The 19,431-nt window shown below is 36.9% G+C and overlaps 1 protein-coding gene across 1 annotated transcript in view; it reads left to right on the top strand.

Annotated features, from left to right (window-relative positions):
* The first annotated feature begins 20 nt into the window (after positions 1-20).
* LOC116288106 (clustered mitochondria protein homolog) overlaps positions 21-19,431 on the top strand; it is a 38,334-nt gene continuing 18,923 nt past the window's right edge. The window contains exons 1-47 of the mRNA XM_089032603.1: positions 21-161; positions 580-745; positions 1,023-1,135; positions 2,182-2,353; positions 2,665-2,808; positions 3,250-3,386; positions 3,625-3,694; positions 4,307-4,391; positions 4,955-5,033; positions 5,416-5,462; positions 5,656-5,699; positions 5,782-5,841; positions 6,159-6,202; positions 6,520-6,612; positions 6,769-6,860; positions 7,191-7,267; positions 7,623-7,648; positions 7,741-7,788; positions 7,970-8,042; positions 8,631-8,722; positions 9,253-9,293; positions 9,388-9,442; positions 9,599-9,677; positions 9,913-10,000; positions 10,089-10,146; positions 10,767-10,980; positions 11,387-11,452; positions 11,663-11,724; positions 12,153-12,230; positions 12,543-12,613; positions 12,913-12,985; positions 13,503-13,569; positions 13,739-13,791; positions 13,908-13,949; positions 14,131-14,285; positions 14,840-14,916; positions 15,107-15,216; positions 15,486-15,537; positions 15,830-15,926; positions 16,035-16,077; positions 16,307-16,387; positions 16,827-16,952; positions 17,234-17,319; positions 17,570-17,605; positions 17,924-18,017; positions 18,668-18,751; positions 18,902-18,964. Of these exons, the coding sequence (XP_088888729.1) occupies positions 589-745; positions 1,023-1,135; positions 2,182-2,353; positions 2,665-2,808; positions 3,250-3,386; positions 3,625-3,694; positions 4,307-4,391; positions 4,955-5,033; positions 5,416-5,462; positions 5,656-5,699; positions 5,782-5,841; positions 6,159-6,202; positions 6,520-6,612; positions 6,769-6,860; positions 7,191-7,267; positions 7,623-7,648; positions 7,741-7,788; positions 7,970-8,042; positions 8,631-8,722; positions 9,253-9,293; positions 9,388-9,442; positions 9,599-9,677; positions 9,913-10,000; positions 10,089-10,146; positions 10,767-10,980; positions 11,387-11,452; positions 11,663-11,724; positions 12,153-12,230; positions 12,543-12,613; positions 12,913-12,985; positions 13,503-13,569; positions 13,739-13,791; positions 13,908-13,949; positions 14,131-14,285; positions 14,840-14,916; positions 15,107-15,216; positions 15,486-15,537; positions 15,830-15,926; positions 16,035-16,077; positions 16,307-16,387; positions 16,827-16,952; positions 17,234-17,319; positions 17,570-17,605; positions 17,924-18,017; positions 18,668-18,751; positions 18,902-18,964 (3,804 nt within the window). The 5' untranslated portion in view covers positions 21-161; positions 580-588. The remainder of the gene's footprint in view (positions 162-579; positions 746-1,022; positions 1,136-2,181; positions 2,354-2,664; positions 2,809-3,249; positions 3,387-3,624; positions 3,695-4,306; positions 4,392-4,954; positions 5,034-5,415; positions 5,463-5,655; positions 5,700-5,781; positions 5,842-6,158; positions 6,203-6,519; positions 6,613-6,768; positions 6,861-7,190; positions 7,268-7,622; positions 7,649-7,740; positions 7,789-7,969; positions 8,043-8,630; positions 8,723-9,252; positions 9,294-9,387; positions 9,443-9,598; positions 9,678-9,912; positions 10,001-10,088; positions 10,147-10,766; positions 10,981-11,386; positions 11,453-11,662; positions 11,725-12,152; positions 12,231-12,542; positions 12,614-12,912; positions 12,986-13,502; positions 13,570-13,738; positions 13,792-13,907; positions 13,950-14,130; positions 14,286-14,839; positions 14,917-15,106; positions 15,217-15,485; positions 15,538-15,829; positions 15,927-16,034; positions 16,078-16,306; positions 16,388-16,826; positions 16,953-17,233; positions 17,320-17,569; positions 17,606-17,923; positions 18,018-18,667; positions 18,752-18,901; positions 18,965-19,431) is intronic.

Raw genomic sequence — 19,431 nt, 5'->3', positions numbered from 1 at the left:
AAGCCGCGATTGCTGGTCAGTCGTTGCGTAAGCTAAGCTACGTGCAGAAGGGAATGCACGGAAAATAACCCACGATAAACTGATTTTTTCTCTTCTACTTTCCCTGGAAAACCTCAAATCCTAGCCCTTGTAGATATTACATTATAGCAGCTATCTGACTGGTAAGTGGCAATTGAAAGTTATTTTAAAATATGGTATTTTTTGAGGTCTTCAAACGTGGATCGCCTCCACGTGGATTCATATGTACTAGTGACCTGAAAGCCGGCTACCCCAAGAAAAAAAAATTCCTATCAGTTTTCTATATATTTTTAACTCAAATAAGACCTATACTTCTCTTGAGGAATTGTTCAAGTGTTCATATTGGATTTAAATATTTTACGCACTTAAAAATGATAAGAAAAAGTTTGCTATTATTCACTAAAATCCAGGGAACGTGACCTCAGATATATTAAAATTATTTTAATTTTTTTCCCTGAGGTTATTCACCTCGGGAGCACAAAGACATTGATCTCAGACGCCATTACTATTACGTAGCATATAAATCTGTGCTATTATTCTCTCAACATTTTAAATGAAAAGTGCTTCAAGATGCCGTCTGTAGACTCGAGTACTCCTGCTGAACCTCAAGAGGAAAATCCAGAAATGATGTGCCCGCATTTAAGAAAACTTGCAGCTCAAAAAGAATCAAGTAAAGAAGAAAAGGCGACAACAAAGTGTCCCGCAGAGGATAAACCAGAAATAAAAGGTGGAAATTTGAATATTCTTATTTGTTTATTCAAGCGCATGATACTGTATTCGTATATGGAGTGGAACCAGAGAGCAACTATACCTTCAATATTGTCCGACATTTAGACTTGCGTGAGCTTATATGTTTTAACCTTTGCAAAATATATTGTCCTTGAACATGATTTATATTTATCAACATGTAAACTTTCGTATCAATATTTTGATATGGCTTTGAGAAGAATTTTATAACAAAGGATTTGTTTGCAAAATGATTAATTATTTATTAACACTTATAGAAGACCAAGCGGAAAGTGAAAAACCCCAAGAGCAACCAGCACCAGAAATTCCTATAGGAACTTTAACCCTGCAGTTCATAGTACCTGGAACAAGTGAACCTGTAACAGCTATGGTAATTTTTTTAAAGCAAATTATTTTTCCCCAAAGCTAGGATACCTGCTGTGAAAACCATCAATAACAAGAGAAGCTAATGAGGAATGCTTTGCATTGTCATCCTTGACCAACATGGTGGCTATGACATAACATGGACCCCAAACTCATTCAGTATCTGGACCCTTTTTGACCTCATGTTCCATTCATTTAATTGCTGGACCCCCATTGATGTCATGTTCCATTCATTCAGTATCTGGACCCCCTTTTACCTGAATCAATCAATCAATCAATCAATCAATCAATCAATCAATAAACTTTATTTAGAGAGGGTGTCATTAACCCAGTGAGTTAACTATCTAACTTATGCCCCCCTTTGACCTCATGTTACATTCATTCAGTATCTGGATCCCCTTTGACCTCATGTTACATTCATTCAGTATCTGGACCCCCTTTGACCTCATGTTCCATTCATTCAGTATCTGGACCCCCTTTGACCTCATGTTCCATTCATTCAGTATCTGGACCCCCTTTGACCTCATGTTACATTCATTCAGTATCTGGACCCACTTTGACCTCATGGTACATTCATTCAGTATCTGGATGCCCTTTGACCTCGTGTTACATTCATTCAGTATCTGGATGCCCTTTGACCTCGTGTTACATTCATTCAGTATCTGGACCCACTTTGACCTCTTGTTACATTCATTCAGTATCTGGACCCACTTTGACCTCTTGTTACATTCATTCAGTATCTGGACCCCCTTTGACCTCGTGTTACATTCATTCAGTATCTGGACCCCCTTTGACCTCGTGTTACATTCATTCAGTATCTGGACCCCCTTTGACCTCATGTTCCATTCATTCAGTATCTGGACCCCCTTTGACCTCATGTTCCATTCATTCAGTATCTGGACCCCCTTTGACCTCATGGTACATCCATTCAGTATCTGGACCCCCTTTGACCACGTTACATTCATTCAGTATCTGGACCCCCTTTGACCTCATGGTACATTCATTCACTATTTATTTAGCATTCATTTCTTAATTCTAATTGCAATTCTGCAGTTTTCATTACAAGACAATGTACAAGACCTGCGTCAGATAGTACTGGACAGACCAGAGAGTTGTTACAGGACCTGTTTCTCCTTAGTTTTTGATGGCACTAGACTAGATGACTTTGCAGAACTCCACATGATTGAGGGATTGAAAGACAATTGTGTCATAAAAATTGTAGAAGGTAAAACAATTTATTTTTGTTGCTCACTCTGTCTCTTGTGACGAAGATTTAATAATTAAGTAATAATAAAGAATATAAGAACCCTAAAACAGTGTGGGTAGGTTGTTGGCCAACAGCACAACATTGACCTACAGATGTCCTACTGATACACTACCAACAACCTACTAACACTCTACCAACAACCTACCTACAATATACACTATGGACACCCTACTGACACTAACTTAGGGCTTCTTCTTTACTAATAATAATTATTAATAATTATTATTGTGAGATTAAAAAAAAAAGTTTTTGTGGCTTATTTTATTCAGAACCTTACACTGTCAGAGAAGCAAGGATTCATTTACGTCGACTTAAAGACCTGCTTAGTACATCATTCCAGGCCAATGCACACTCTGCTGTTGATAATCTGTCATTATCCTTTTTGTCTGCTGTTACTGGAGCTGATGTGGAAGGTATTTGCTTGGGCATTATGTCTGATTCATTAACTGTTATAGGGAATAATTATTGAATATACTTTTGCTGTAAATGCATCACATGCAGAAGAACACAAACTGATAGACAGACACTGACTGACTGACCTCCTTGTTGATTGACTGACTGACTGACTGACTGACTGACTGACTCATTGTAAACAAAAGACAGTCAGTACATGTATGTCAGAAAGACCAACAGATGTTTGTATATGATAGATAAAAGATAGACAGACAGACAAAAATTGTGGACTTTGGCTTTTTCATAAAATATGGCCAGAGTCTTGTTTTTACTCTAATGAAGGGTTCAGGGTCTGAAATGTTTGGTAAGAATGAGTATCTTTATCCTTATGCCTACACAGTCCATACTAGCTAGCTTTATGGTTATTAGTTTAAGTTTAATGAGATTTTTTTTCCCTACAGAAGAGGCAGTCAAGTCCAAGGGTGAGAGCCAAGGAACAATATCAACAGAAGAATGCATGCCGCCCAACCATGTATTCAGTTCAGATGAAGTGGTTACTCTTCTGGAGCCACTTTATCCTGCTAACACCGTCACAAAGGTACGAAAAATCTGTAATCATTCTACATGTATTTTAAATAGGAGCTATTAAACTAGGGTGAGGTACAGATTGGTGGATATTGGGTGAATTCTTTCCATGAGTTTGTACTGAATTAAACAAAGGCCACAATAGATATGAAATTTAGGTTTATACTTCCAGTAGTTGTGGGTACTGTATAGTGTCACTTTTTCTATTTTGACCTCTTTCTTTAGTAATACTTCATTGTTTATTTTGGTAGGTGGCAGTATGCGTGAAAGTTCTTGCCCCAAGTAGCTGGAATCCACCTCCTGGTTACAGAAAACTAGCAGGTTATATGAACTTCATTTTATATGCTTGAAATTTGTAATTTATAATTTGTACTGCATTAATGGTTCAGGGAGTGATTGTTCAGTCTACTAATCTAAAGGCTTCAGGGGTGGATCCAGGAAGGGGCAACCCCCGCCCCCCGCCAATATAATAATTTTAATTGATCAAAGAAAAGAAAAGATATTTTAAATATTTTTACCAAGTTATGTTAAGTGTCATTCACAAAATTCAGACAGGACCCTTGTATTTTTGGCTGGATCTACCCCTGGACTTTTGATGTTTAGTACCAAATCAAATCAAAATAAAGTTGACATATTAGCAGAGATGGAACAAGCACCTTCTACTCACTCATTATATTGGGTGGGTTTCAGCATAAGCTGTGATAAGAGGATAGGAAAGGAGAATGTTAACATTTGGAACCAAGAATGTTATGATCAGAAACCTCCACTTATCAAAGCTCTCCATTGCCTCTGCTGAACATTAGTTTCATTTAAAGGAAAATGCATAATCGGCACACCTACATCTATGCCCAGCCTTGTTAGTGATGATTAAGTACTGACGGCATATTTATTTTGATCTGCAATTGACACTTTGGTTACATTCATTATATATAGGTGACCTTATGTACATCGACATCACAACATTGGAGGATGACCACATAGTAGTCACTTCTTCTACTTCTGGATTCTTCATCAACAAGTATGTTTTGCTAATCTATTATATAAAATAATTGCATTACCAGGGCTCGAAATAGCGCCCTGCCAACGGCCAAATGACAGGCCAAATTTCAAGTTTTTCAGGTGAAAATAACGATACACTGCCAAATGAATAATAGAATGGCATGCAAAATTTACTGGAATGACCTCCTTTTACCATGCTCCTTTACTATGGCAGGCTACAATTTTTTCTACTTCGAGCCCTGATTACAGTAGGCCCAACGAGCACAACCATCATTGCTCTTCCATTTATTGCAGACTGCAGGCTTCCAATTAGGAAAGGTCAAACCTACCCTCCCCCCCTCCCACCCCCACCCCAACCCTTCCATTTCCAGGCCTTCGTTTAAACATCGTGAAGTATGGGAAGGTAAGTCTGACCGACATGGGGTTTTATGATTGTCATAAAGGATCAACCCTATAAAGTGCATTTACATGGAGGGGGTGGGGGAGAGACCAATCACTCACACAGTTCATTCCTTTTAAATATTTTGGACTAGTCTCATATGGACTATAATGCTAATACAATGTTAATTTATGCTATTTCAGGACATCTGTTACAGTTTTTAACCCTCAACCAAGTGGTGAACCATGTCGGTCCCATACACTAGTTGGCTTATTGAATCAGGTAACTTAGAGTAGTGTAATAATGTAAATTCAATATGATAGTAAAATGTTGTTGTACTGACTGCTATGCAGCAATTGCATATTGGTAAAAGTAAGTTGTAAAACTGTAGTACTATTTACATATTTCAGGCCAAATGTAGTTCCCTTTGAAAATCAATTTTTTGTTTGAGTCTCAATTGACAACAAGAGGTCATCGAAACGTCTAATATTTTTCTTTCTGGTTTTTCTTTTAAAGTGTTTATCTAAACCACTACTCATTTTCCATTACTTGCAAACAAAAGAAATAATACTCAAGGGAATGAGATGGGAAGGATGACATGTTCCCTACTCAACCACTCACCACGTTATCGAAGTAAAACAAATTTCCTTTACCTTTTTTTTAGTGTAGTCCATTGTTCAGAAAGAATTTTGCAGTTTTACAAAAGTCAAGGTAAGAATAATGGTTGTTTTTAGTGATTCTCATTTCCTTGAACAAGACTTCACATGTCTAAACTGAGGTTGGCTGGGATTCAGATGAAAAGGGGGAGGGGAGGGAGGGGCACTAGTTCACCTTACACGTCTTCCCCTGTGAAAATTTTAATTTGGGAATTGCTTCTAAAATTTGTCAATTCTGAATTCCACAGCATGAAAAGGCATCCACTTGAGGTTATTCCAACACCTTTTCAAGGTTGGTGACCAGAATGTCAAAAATTCACACGTTTAGTATTTTCATGAGGCCATTGCATCATTTTGGTTAATATTTTTTTCAGTGTTTCCATGGGCGGTACCAAGGACAGAGCATACTTCAGATACTTTAAGGTCTGAAGATGGTAAGTATTTGGTGATGGCATGCCTATGTTGCTTTACTGACTTTGGTCTAAAATTCTTAAACACAGCTTCATATCCATTCATAGTGTACTGTTCAGCAGCTAACAGACCTGTTTCCCTTGATTCATGGTAACATTGGAATTGAGAATTACATTTTGTGGGTGAGGGGGCAGCCGCGCGTGAACCCCATAAAACAAAAAGAGAAATTAAAATTCTTTAAGACTTATAAATGATTAGAATGGCCTAGGGGAGTAACCAGAGAGGTTAGAAGAGGGTGTTCATTTACTTTCATATTTATATTTTATTGCTTGTGTTTCAGCTGCTGCCATTAGAATTGGTTATGAAGAGCACATGCCTGGCCAGGTGAGGCTTTTGCTAAATTTCACCATGTTATTATTCATTTCAAAAAAAACTGGCTTGAGATAGCATTGCTGTGCCATGTTTTAGGAAACGTTCCCTGAAACAGCCTTAAAATGCACTGCAAATTGCCAACATGACCCAGATATTTCCTCAACCTCGGAATGACTTATAGCACAGTACAAAGATGTTATGTCATCTTATACAGTACATTGCTTACACTTAGCCAATTTATTGGATTCCTTATTATTAATTATTTCCTCTGTCGTTTTACCATGTCATTCCATATTAAATATTAATTAATTATGTTAATTGCTGTGTAGTTACGTGACTGGAATGAAGAACTGCAATCTGCAAGAGAACTGCCCCATGACACTATGCAGCAGCGATTGCTGAGAGAAAGAGCAATATTCAAGGTACTTGCACATAATGTTTTACCATAACTACTAATAGTGTACAGTAGGTGCCATAATGAAAAATATTGAAAATCGTAGGAAAAAATTCATTTTGATCAAATTTTCATTACTTTACTGTAAAGGAATATTGATTTGCACACTTCCATATTACTTCAGATTACTAGTGACTTTGTAGCTGCAGCCACTAAGGGGGCCATGACGGTCGTAGATGGTAACGTGATGGCTATTAACCCTGGAGAGGAGGAAAAGTAAGTAACCATTATTAAGATGACACTTGGACCTTATGCCTAGTATGTACCATCGGCATTTAGACAACATTATTTTTCTATGACCATGTGCATTATAGTGTATCTTTGGTCCAATATAGTCTAGCTTGATTGCTCAGAGGTTTCTGGGACAGTGAACATAGTGCATGGTGGTCTAGAGTGGGTACAAACATGTTTCATTCACCAGCTCTAATATAGTTTTGATTGTACCCAAGCTAGACCAGGATGCATCTTGTTTGTTGAACTCCATTTTTGTAATCTCTTTATAATTTGTTTGTTTATTTTAACCACAGTTTCCATCCTTGTCTTTAGGAAAAGAATGTTTCTTTGGAATAATATATTTTTTAGCTTTGCATTTGATAGCAGAGAGCACTACAATGAACTAGGAGGTAAGATCATAAATTTTAAAAGTAAAGGATTGATCATTGATTTAGCCTGCTTCAATCGAATTTTGGGTGCATTTGGTCAGTTGCTAAGCATGAAGGAAGCGTAATAGTTGCAAAAGGCATAGCTGATTTTCATTGGTGAGAAGCAGTGCACTTATTGAATGTAAATTAGGATATTGAACAAATAATGGATAATAAACATGAGGGATGCTTTGGAGAATTTAGTGCTAGTGTTAAAAAGTAATGAGCCATAGACAAGGTTTCTCTCACAACTTGAGATTTCATCCAGAGTTTTCCTTAACTTTTAAACACAGAAAGTGTCATTATATAATGCTGATATTTTATATTCTTTTCACAGGTGATGATGCTGCACATGCCGCTGCTGTAAGTCTGAAATATTTATAATTCTAATATATCCAAATAAATTATGTATTACGCATGATTATTAATAAATGTGTATGTAATGACTTTTCCAGAATGGTGACCTCATGGGAGTCGTTGCCTACAACAGGGTAGATGTCAAGGTACATTTTACTTAATATTTGAGAAGGGTAGTGCAATACCGTTACCCCACTCATGATTCCTCTTTTATCTCTGTCCAAAAGAAATACTATGCAGACTAACAATATAAACAAGTATTCAAAATACAGTTAGTCACATCTTTCTCTGCTTGTATTACGTATATCTATCTATTCTTTATTCCAGGGGTTGTTCACATTAGGCACAGTAATTGTGGATTATAGAGGTTACAGAGTCATTGCACAATCAATAATCCCTGGTAAGTACATGTAAGGCTTTGGGGATGGAAAGTTGTGGTTAACTTGCACAATGTTTTCAACAGCAAACCCTAGAGTTGACTTGGATTGTGAGCTAATTGAATTTGGATAAGTTAACTGGATATCCTTTGAAGATTGCATTCGAATGTTGAAGAATGTTATGTGCTTACTGATTATCCCACATCTCCCTATTCTCTTCACTTTTCTAATTTTTTATCCATTTCTTCCCTCCCTTTCTCATTCCCTCCCATATTTACTTTCACATCCCATCCTGTGTTTTACTTTTCATTCTCATCCTTTTGTCTTGTTGGATATTGTTCGTTTTTGGTGCATTTGGTGCATTTGTCATTCCTTTGGAAATAAGATTCTTTGTTTGAGTCTCGTGTATTGAACCTATTCAAAAAACTTGTGATCACTATTCGCCGTCGCAAATACAGTAGTGGCACAGCGCAACTGGGTCACACTGAAAGCAGTGCACCTGTCATTTACCAATAAAGAAAGAAATAATACTCACTGGAATGACTCAACTAAAATAGGAAATGGCTCTTCAATACTATTTTTGATAACAAACTGTCATGTGCATTTTCCAGGTATTCTGCAGAGGGAGCAAGAACAGTCAGTTGTTTATGGCTCAATTGATTCTGGGGAAAATGTTGCCAGTCATGAGAAGTTTGTTGAATTGGTATGTCCTAGCATTATTAAACTATGAGAATTTAATAAGAAGCCATTCCCATTAAGGCAAAGTGACCATATCAAAGTGTGTGAGAAATGAGAACGCTCTGGTAATTGAGCCCTTTGCCACTCAGTAATCACGTGCTGATTAATTCACTGAGAACAAACGAATGAACATTTTGATTCTCATGGGCGAAATAATAATACTGATGAGCAAACAAACTTTCTACAACCTATTTCAAGAGATCGTAATAAAACTCAATTCGTGACACGCTGGCTGGTTACACATCGTTTCATTCAGTTCTTTACAAGTAGCTTAAAAGAATCACCAATTTAAAACTAAATAAAAAAAGTTGCTCTCCAGTACAGACACGTGACCGTTAAATGCAAAGGGCCTATTCTCTTTCTTAAACTGTTATTTATAGCTTAGTAATTTGTTGAATGTTCTCTTGGTCCCTAGGGATCGCCTGCAGTTCACGATCTCCCATGTTATTTCAAAACTTAATAAAAGCTATCTAAATCTAAATTATTGTGTTACAGCTGGAAAAGGCAGGCAAGTCCTTGCACGTCAGGTCACACATGTAAGTGATTCCTTTTCAAGACATCAAGACTTGATTTTTTTAATTGTATGAGCTACACCAAAGGCATTAATATTCTATCGTATATTGATTACAGGGTGTTAGACAGCAACGATGAGGAAGTCAGGCTCTGCTCTTCCATTGAATGCAAGGTAGGAATCAAATACCTTGAAGAAATGGAAACCTTTTCGACACTCAATATCATCGAAATTGAATCAGATGAGCCACAGGCCATTCACTTGAATTTTTTATTGATTTTATTTTAATTATTTTTTTTAATAACAATCTTACCTCTTCATCATTTTCAGGGAATCATTGGTGCAGATGGCAGGCACTATATCCTCGACTTGTTCAGAACATTTGCACCAGATGCAAACTTTTCAGGAAGTAAGCAATGCCAATAAAAATGTCAATAATGAAAAAGCGTCATGATACATATTAAATGGTACTGCAACTATAGTAGTGTTTTGGAATGTGGTAAGAAAATAGCAAACATGTGTGAAACTATATGTTAGGTGTATGCTACATCGAGTGTATAAGCAGATTAAAAAATCTGCCTCAGTTAAAACTATTTATATCTGTAATTTGTCATAATTAATGAATAATTTTATTTCTGTCCAAGGAACAGAAGAATCCAAGTCTGTTTTTCCACGTTCATTCAAACACAAGCTTTGCTGTCTCAGACCGGAATTGATTGAGTCCTTTATAGCGTAAGTACAAGAGAAACCTCTGTAAAAAGCACACATATTGATGGGTCATTGATAATGACTGTTTTCTTTGTTTTTTTTCTTCTTCTAGGTATTCATATGTGCTGTTTTTGAAACTAGTAGCAATGAATATAACTGGAAAAGTTAAGGTACGTATAGGGAAATAACTGTGCAACAACAGTAACATAATCACAGTAGCAATAGCCACAGTGACAACAACAGCAGCAGTAGCTAGTGCTGCTCATGATCAGCAGCAGTAACTACAAACCATGATAAAAACTGTGCAACAACAGTAACATAATCACAGTAACAATAGCCACAGTGACAACAACAGCAGCAGTAGCTAGTGCTGCTCATGATCAGCAGCAGTAACTACAAACCATGATAAAAACTGTGCAACAACAGTAACATAATCACAGTAACAATAGCCACAGTGACAACAGTAGCAGCAGTAGCTAGTGCTGCTCATGATCAGCAGCAGTAACCACAAACCATGATAAAAACTGTGCAACAACAGTAATAACAGCAACAATGACAACAACAACTAAGGCTGTTTTTCTATCATTCATTCCATCATCATTAAGTCCATTTATTTATTCATCCATCCATCCATCCCTCCGTCTGTCCGTCCCTCCCTCCCTCCCTCCCTCCCTCCCCTCCCTCCCCTCCACCCACCCATCCCTCCTTCCATCCATCCCTTCATTCATCCATCCCTCCATCCATCCATCCATCCATGTATTCATTCAATATTTGTTCTTTCTGCATTCAGACAAATTCTGAGGAAAATCAAGAGAAAACGGACTCCAAAGAAAAAGAAGAAAAAGAAAACGTTGACCAAAAAGAAACAAGTAATGGAGAGAGCAACACAGACACAAAGGAAAATATTACCCTGAATGGTAATGCTGAACATCAAACAGAGAAGACAGAAGAAACAACTGAAAAACCAAAGTCAGACAAGCAAGAATCTTCTGCAACTGTGATAAGTATGTAGTACTAAAAGTACTGTTGAATTTGTCTCATGAAAATTTTTTTTGAAGGTTAAGCATTCTTGAGAGGTTTTGTCTTTGATAGGCTACTGAACAAAACATCAAAGACAAAACTTCTCAAGAATGCTTTTACATTGCATCTAGAAAATGTGCTATACTGTTGCAACTTGCAACTTACTGACAACCACAACTGGAATATGTTTTACAGCTATGTTACTCATCTCATTCTCATGGTATAGGCCTGAATTAACTTGCTTTTTGATGCTTTTTTTGTTGTTGCTTTTTTTTGGACTGGACACTACAACACCACCACACCATTTGAACCTTACCCTCAAGTTTGCACTCTTGCACTTATGTTATTGTTAAATTGTAATAATTTTACTTAACTCTGATTTACTTGTAGCTCAAGAAACTCATCTAGAGGCATTCAAAGCAGCTGCTGCCGCTGTGGGCTCATTGTCTGATAGAGGTGAGTTAGAGCTTACCACATTAGAACTTACAAAAAAGTATGAGAGTAAAACTGTTGTCATGGCTTAAATCTACAATTCAGACTCAGACCCTAGACCCTTCAAAATCATGAATCTAAGTAGTAAAGAAGACATACATTGGTTTGTTAACAGTCATCTTTTTTCTTTGATACAAATAATATTGATTTGCTCTGGTTCTTCTCTTAACTTAGAATTTGAGATTCGATTTAACCCTGATACCAACACACCAGAGGTGAAGCATGGCCCATCAGAGGTATGTCCAACAAACTGAAACAATGGTAGCTTATGCTAACCTGTATGTTTATGTGCTCTAATATACAATAGCAAAATGCCAGTATAGACCTTTTTCTCAAGGCTGCACGATCCAAACTTAAGGAACTTGACAGGCCACGATACCAGAACACGAGCTTTATGATGAGTATTATCATACATTGCTATGAATTTTTTTTGATGAAGATTCATTCAATTGATTATTCTCCTCTTTGAATATAAAACTGGCTTCTCAATTTTACTGAATTTGCATTTTTCAATTTTGTGGCCCATCAAGTTGGATGCGCACACGACTTTGAGAAAAGGGTCTATTGTGATGGATTTGCAATAAGAGGAATAGTAGGATTTCTTGGTAACTCTGGAAAATACACAGAATTTTTAATTATTTCTCTTTTTTGGATCATTTTGCAGGAGAAGACTTTACTTATCGACAAGAAGCTTGTCAAGGATGCTTCTAGTTATCTATTAGATACTGCTGTTGTGAAATTGGTTTGTAATACCTTTATTATTTTTTCCTTCAGATATTTTCGTTTTGTACCTTTTTTCCATATTCCCCATTTTCTCTTCTTTCACTTGCATTAATTCATCGCTCCATCAATTCATTCATTTTATATCCATCCATTATTCCATCAATTTTTTTTATTTATTCATTTATTTATTCATTCATCCATTGATCAATTCATTCATTCTTGTCCATCAATAGATCCATTCATTCATTTCCACCGATCCATCCATCCATTCATTCATTCCTTTCATTTCTCATTGTCGTTCATGTATCATGGATCATTTTTGCTTTAACAGATAGAGGATTTCATCAATCTTGTACAGACTCCATTAGACGGTGCACAACTCACAGAGATTCTTCACAACAGGTCAGTAGCATGACATGACACTGAGTTGATATTTATTCCAAAAGGTCTCAGTTCTTCTGAGACACTAATTGTTATTAATTACTGCTCATTTCATAAACATGCAAACTTGCTAACTGCAACCTGCATCCCGAAATTTGGTTTTTCGCTGCCGTCAATCAAAACTAATCAGTTGGTACCTTTCAATTTATTGACTGGTGGAAGTGAAAAACAAATTTCAGCGGCAACTTGCAGCTACAGAGTTTGCATGTTTATGAAAATAGCAGTGATGAGGATTACATTTTTTGTTGTTGTTGTTGCAGGGGAATCAACTTGCGGTATCTGGGTACCATTGCTGGTATGGTATCAACCAGATCAGACCTTGAGCACATTCTTGTAAGTATTCTGTCAGAAAACAAAAAACTTGTCCCTACCTTACATGGGTCTCAGAGGCCGTAATGGTAGGGTGTCCCTACTGATAGGCCTAACTAGTGTCCCCTTAGGAAGGAAAACAACAGACTTGTCCCTACCTCATATGGGTCTCAGAGGCTGTTAAGGTAGGGTGACCCTACTGATAGGGCTCACTAGTGTCCCCTGCAGAAGGAAAACGACAGACTTGTACCTACGGCTGTAGCACCAGGGTTACCCTATCCTTATATGAAACAACTCTATAATAACATAGTGTGACCCTACTCCTATACTAGGGCTGACTCTTTAGATTTGGTGTCCCTTTGGAGAAAGAATACTGTGAATAGACTTGTCCCTAGCACCAGGGTCATCCTACTTTCATTTGTACAGGCTATAAGTTTGATGGATGGAACCAGAATAAGCAATGTGCTGTCTCTGGTAGGGGAATGGAAAGGTAAACTCACAAAATCTTTCATGTCTGATACAAACTTTTTTTGTTTCACAGAAAGTCTGTGTGAGTGAAATGATCGCACGAACAGCCAAGCAAATCTTCAGAGTTCACATGCAAAGCTGTAAGTTAATCTGTTCCACACTAGCTATCACATGTTGAAACCTTTAGCAAAAGCCATGTTGTTTGGATCACTGATGCGAGTCCAGAGATTCACCATGTACAGTGCTTTGAGATTCCTTTGCCAGTTTTATTTGCATTTAAACTACTTAATTTATATTTATATTTTTTAGGCACACTTCGTACTTTATCTGTCGCTGTAAGCCATTTTCTGAATTGCTTTTTGGTAAGTTTTAGCTGTTTTTGTATTTTTATTACAGTTTTTTAAATAAGATTTTTTATCTTTTTCTAAATCTCCAAAATCTTGTATTGACACCCATATTTTCTTTTTTTTTACTTTAGTCTTCGCATGCAAGCCCACAACCTCAACTTCCTGTAGAAGAAGTAAGTTAATACTATTTTGGCGCGAAAACGCAAGTGCTTTATGCATTCTACTGAAGCACTAAAAGGTGGGAATTTCCCTCTCGTCAGCAGTGTGACACCAATCATTTGTAAAAACGACTTCTGGCTCCACTTTGGCTTTTCTTTAAAATTTCCTTTTATTTATGTATTTTTGTTGCCAAAGGTTGGTAGTAAAAAGAAAAAGAGCAAAAAGAAAGCCTCAAAGTCCCAGGCAGCAAATGGTTCTAATGTGGTAGTGTGGGCAACACTCACTCCTGAAGAATTATGGAAGACCATAGTTGAAGATGTTAGTAATAACTTTGGATACCAGCTGCAGTGGTAAGTGAAAAGTTTAAGGGGTACCATATATTCTATTACTGTATAGGAGGGGAAGTTTGGGGAGTTACATCAAGTGCCATGACAATATTAGACCCTCCCCCTTGGTGGTCAAAAGTGTCATAATCCTTACCCTCCCCCTGTAGTCAAAACAGTCATAATCCCTACCCTCCCTCTGTAGTCAAAAGTGTCATAATCCCTACCCTCCCCCTGTAGTCAAAACAGTCATAATCCCTACCCTCCCCCTGTGGTCAAAACAGTCATAATCCCTACCTCCCCTGTGGTCAAAAGTGTCATAATCCCTACCGCCCTGTAGTCAAAAGTGTCATGATCCCTACCCTACCTACCCCTGTAGTCAAAAGTGTCAATCCCTACCCTCCCCCTGTAGTCAAGAGTGTCATAATTCCTACCCTCCCCCTGTCCTCACAGGTTTTTGTAACCATCTTATGTAACTCCCATTTAATTAAATCACTTTTTCTTGGTCTTGATTCTCATATTTTTTAACATCATTTTGATGTATTTGAAATTAAAAATATGATGTCTTCTGATATTTCTAGTGATAGTTGTGATAGTGCTGTGTCGAGATATGCTATCCAGAAGATTTCTCTCCTCAGATCATGGTGTCTTAAAAGCGGTGAGTAAATACAAGTAATACAAGGCTTTTGTTTTTATCAGAATCAATGGTCCTCTCTTTGTCAAAAGATGAAACAATTAAATGTAGTTCTGGAAGTCACTGTTTTGTTTGTTTGTTTGATTGTTTTTTGTTTATTTGTTTGTGTTCTTGTAGTTTCAGTACTCTTATTCTCTACCTTGTTTTCTCATAGGAGTTCAAATTCTTCTTCGTGAGTATGATTTTGACAACAAGAAGCACTCCACCTTTAAAGAGGATGACATTTTGAACCTGTTCCCTATTGTGAAGCACACAAACCCTAAGGTATAATACAGTACTACAGTATGCTCTTCCTTCACAATTTATCTATAATATGAACATCATGAGTCTTTCCGATATTGAGGAAAAAACATTTGGGGCTGTTTTAGGTGACAGAATGATGTCAAAATATGTCCCCCAAAACAGTCCCAAAATGCACTGCAATGCCAACTTGACCCAGATTATTCCCTTAACCTCAGATTGGCTATTGATACATGTAGGGAATATTTTTTTATATATTATTTATTATGTTTCTTTTCTCTTTATGTCAATAGGCCTACGATGCAGCTGCTGTGTTTGAAGCTGCTAACGCACGGCTTCAAGCAGGTGTGTAAAACTACTTTACATATTATTTCTATTAAACAAAACTTACTCAAAAACAAACTAGTCTACTAAAAAGCCACCTTGGATGGCCATTTAAAAGGAAATGCTTAATAGAGGTTGGCCCTTAAAATACAACTTGTTGCTCAATACATGGCCACTCTCTTTAAAAATGACTTGCAAAACCATGCAACCCTATTACACTTTTCATATAATAGCCACTATGTATGTTATTTTTTCTCTGCCTTCATGAGTCAAGTGAGGGGAAGCACTGCCTAATTTTTAACCCCTTTAACAGGTTTTCTTGGTGAAGCCCACGAGCTAATGGTTGAAGCTCTAAACTTGTTCCATCAAGTATATGGACCTCTTCATCCTGACATAGCAACGTGTTACAGGTGAGATAAAAAATGATTATTTATAAATTAAATATCCATTTTATCAAACCCTGAAACAACCTCTGGGTTTAAGTCATTTTAAGCAATTTTGGAATACTTATTCTTCAGAACAATAGCAAGGTTACACTACTTGGCTGAAGATGCTGTTCAGGTGAGACATTGGAGCTTATAACTAATTTAATCTGTGTGGTCACAAACGTCAAACAATCAAAAGCATCTTTCTCATGACAATCCTCTCCCTTAAAGAATTTTTTTAGCTATTTCTTTCTATGACATTGCTTCTTCCGTCCCCCCCCCCCCTTCATTTCCCATAAAACACGAATATCAGCTATAAAATTAATGTTGTCTGTTTTAACCATGATATATTATTATGTCTTCAGTCTGTAGCCTATCAGAAGAAGGCTGTTCTTGTCTGTGAGAGGGTACTCGGAGTGGATCATCCAGATACTATCATTGCATATGTAAGTGGTATACCAGGGTTTGACTTAACAGATCAAAAACAGTTTTCTGTGTTTGATACTCTGATCAAAACATGCAGGGTGCTGAGAGAACACGAGAGGAGCGTAGGAAACCACGACGCGCACACTAAAATAGCGTGTTTTGATACTCTCATCAAATATGGTTTTCGACCAATCGTAGCGCGTGTAGTATCCCAATTATTTTATAATATTCTTTCTTTAAAACACTGGATATTTCTTTACTTCTATGATGGGCATGTGTGTTGTCTAGTGGTATTGTATATTTAAATCAAAAAGATGTTAACATATAGTAAAAAACTTTTTGTTCCTTCACTCATTTCACTATTTTTCTAACTTGTACAATGGACTTCGTTTTGTTGTTTTACCCCACTATTCTGTAACACAGAACTCACCATTATTAACCTGTGATTGTTTGTTTCAGGTTCACCTTGCTCTGTACTGTCATAATGCTGGTATGGTATCACTGGCTCTCAAGCTCATGTACAGAGCAAGATATTTGGTTCTTTTGGTGTTTGGTGAGGGTCACCCTGACATGGCAACCTTTGATGTAAGTACTCACTAGGAAACATCCTCTTCTTTGTTCCTTACTTGTTCCTCTCTTACTTACTTCCTTACTTACATCTTTTATTCCTTCCTTCCTTCCTTCCTTCCTCCCTCCCTCCCTTTTTTCTTTTGTTGGTTCATTCCTTTGTTCCTCCCTTTGTTCCTTCCTTCCTTCCCTTGTTCGTTCGTTCATTCTTTTCTTCATTCCTTCATTCCCTCTTTCTTCTTTTGGTTCTATTGAATACCTACCTATAGCTACTATACATTTTCATTGTCTTACCCTAGAGCAACATTGGACTCATGCTTCATGGTCAGAGGGAATTCAAGATGTCTGAGAAATTTATGGAGAAAGTTCTCAATGTTCAGCTTAAGTAAGTGTTTATTAGAGTGCAAACAATATATCTGTGAAACACTAATTACTAAATTGTTCACAATAGTGATAGTTAAACAAAAGACAACAATATAATTAGCATAATATAATATAAGTTAGTATTACTAATATTTCATTGCACTTTATCGTGGCCTCTCAAGTTTCCAATCATTTATCGTTTGTCATTCAATTTAAAAGTAAGTTGCAGAATATTGAATAGGAAGTTAACAATTAGCAAATTTATGTTATAGGTACCATGGGAGTACAAGTATTCACACGGCCATGGGGTGATTATACAATATTTATGTTACATGATGATGATAATGATGATATAGTTATAAATCAAAGTGATGCTTGAATGATGATGATGATTACAGTGATGATGATAATGATATAGTTATAAATCAAAGTGTTGCTTGAATGATGATGATGATTACAGTGATGATGATAATCATATAGTTATAAATCAAAGTGATGCTTGAATGATGATGATGATTACAGTGATGATGATAATGATGATATAGTTATAAATTTAAGTGATGCTTGATTTTGATGATAATAAAAAATGGCAAAGAAAGTAAGTTTTTCTCTTGGTATTTTCATAGCTTCCATTTGTTAGCTCGTGCCAAGGCTTGTGTCAATGATTTCCGTGCAGCTCTGCAAAACGAGAAGTCAGCATACTCTGTATACAAGACCAAGGTTTGTCCTATCCTATTCCTTACCTTAAATCATGTAGATATATAAGCACAATCTGGCTTGCTATGGAGGCTTTTCACCACGACGTGATGGTAGCCATGACAGGAGGCACAAAAATAGTATTTGAGGAAACTGAATTATTCCTGATGCAAATCAGATTAGATCAGATTCAATTGTTCCTGCCTCCTGTCATGGCTGCCATCACGTGATGGTGCACTAAAGCCTTTATGTGAAATATATTATGGATCTGTTAAAGTATATATAAAGGAATTTTTTTATTATTTCAAAATCACTTATATGTGAATAGTGTAGTAGTATAGTTCCGGATTTTTTGTATATAAAAATTTTTTTTAGGAGATATAAACATTTGAAATATCTATATGCAAATGAGATGACGTAAATTCAAGAATGCTGTGGAAATTAATGCTGTTTTTTCATTTGCAAATTATCCTTATGACTGAAATATATGGCTTTGTACACTTTTAAGTGATATATAAGTGATTTTGAAAATGAAATTTTTGCCTTGATATACACTTTAAGAAGGGAAAACATTGTTTTGCGACTATAGGCCCTGAGATATCTAACATAGTGCATTGTGGTCCAGCATGGGTATCTTCTAACATCTTTTATATATATTCTTTTTTATCTTCTAGTACGGAGATGAGGACCCAAGGACAAAAGAGAGCTCAGATTTTCTCAAACAGTGTACTACACAAGCAGTGGTCATGCAGAAGAAGGTGAGAATATCTTGAAGTTTCTTGTTTCCTTCCAAAAGTTCGGAAGATTCCTTAACAATTTACGAGTTTCTACAGTTTATTGTTACCATAGCTTAAGAGTTACCCTACCGAAGTACTTATTGTTAATGCTGAGAACATCCACTGTTTTAGTTGAATGAACTGGCAGGCAGCAAGAAGGAAGCTTCGATCAGGAAAGCACCTCAGACGTCAGAGGTAAATCCACATCCATTGAATGGACTAAATCCCCAATTCTTGGTGTGCATATTCAGAACCCGTAGAAAAACCTTTGAAGCACAGACGAGAACCAACAAGCAACTCTAATTACACAAGGTGTTAAGTCTTGGAATCAAACCCCGGTGGCCTTGATGAGAGGCGCGCGCTGTCATCGCTACGATACCCTTGCTTTCCAAAATAAGCGACTTGAGTAGTATAGGGAATGGGGGTTCCAGCGCAATCTCAACACGGGGTAAGACCCGCGTCAAAAATCCACCTACGGACGACCCCCACTCCAAGTGTGGTTGAGGGCAACAGCGCACTTAAATATGTTAGTCTATATATGGAGTGCGAAGAATGTAAAGAGTTTGTTTATGATTTTTGTGTAAAGTGCTTGAAACCCAAGTTTGTACCTACTAAGCCAAATAAGTATATTTGTTGTGGTAAGAAAATGCAAATAGAAGATG

This window comes from Actinia tenebrosa, unplaced genomic scaffold (assembly GCF_029948245.1).
Source record: "Actinia tenebrosa isolate PJP-AT-01 unplaced genomic scaffold, QUT_ActTen_1.0 PGA_scaffold1__47_contigs__length_23844297, whole genome shotgun sequence".
Taxonomy (NCBI): domain Eukaryota; kingdom Metazoa; phylum Cnidaria; class Anthozoa; order Actiniaria; family Actiniidae; genus Actinia; species Actinia tenebrosa.
The sequence above is the reverse complement of the archived record's forward strand: the minus strand, read 5'-3'. Positions and strand labels throughout refer to the sequence as shown.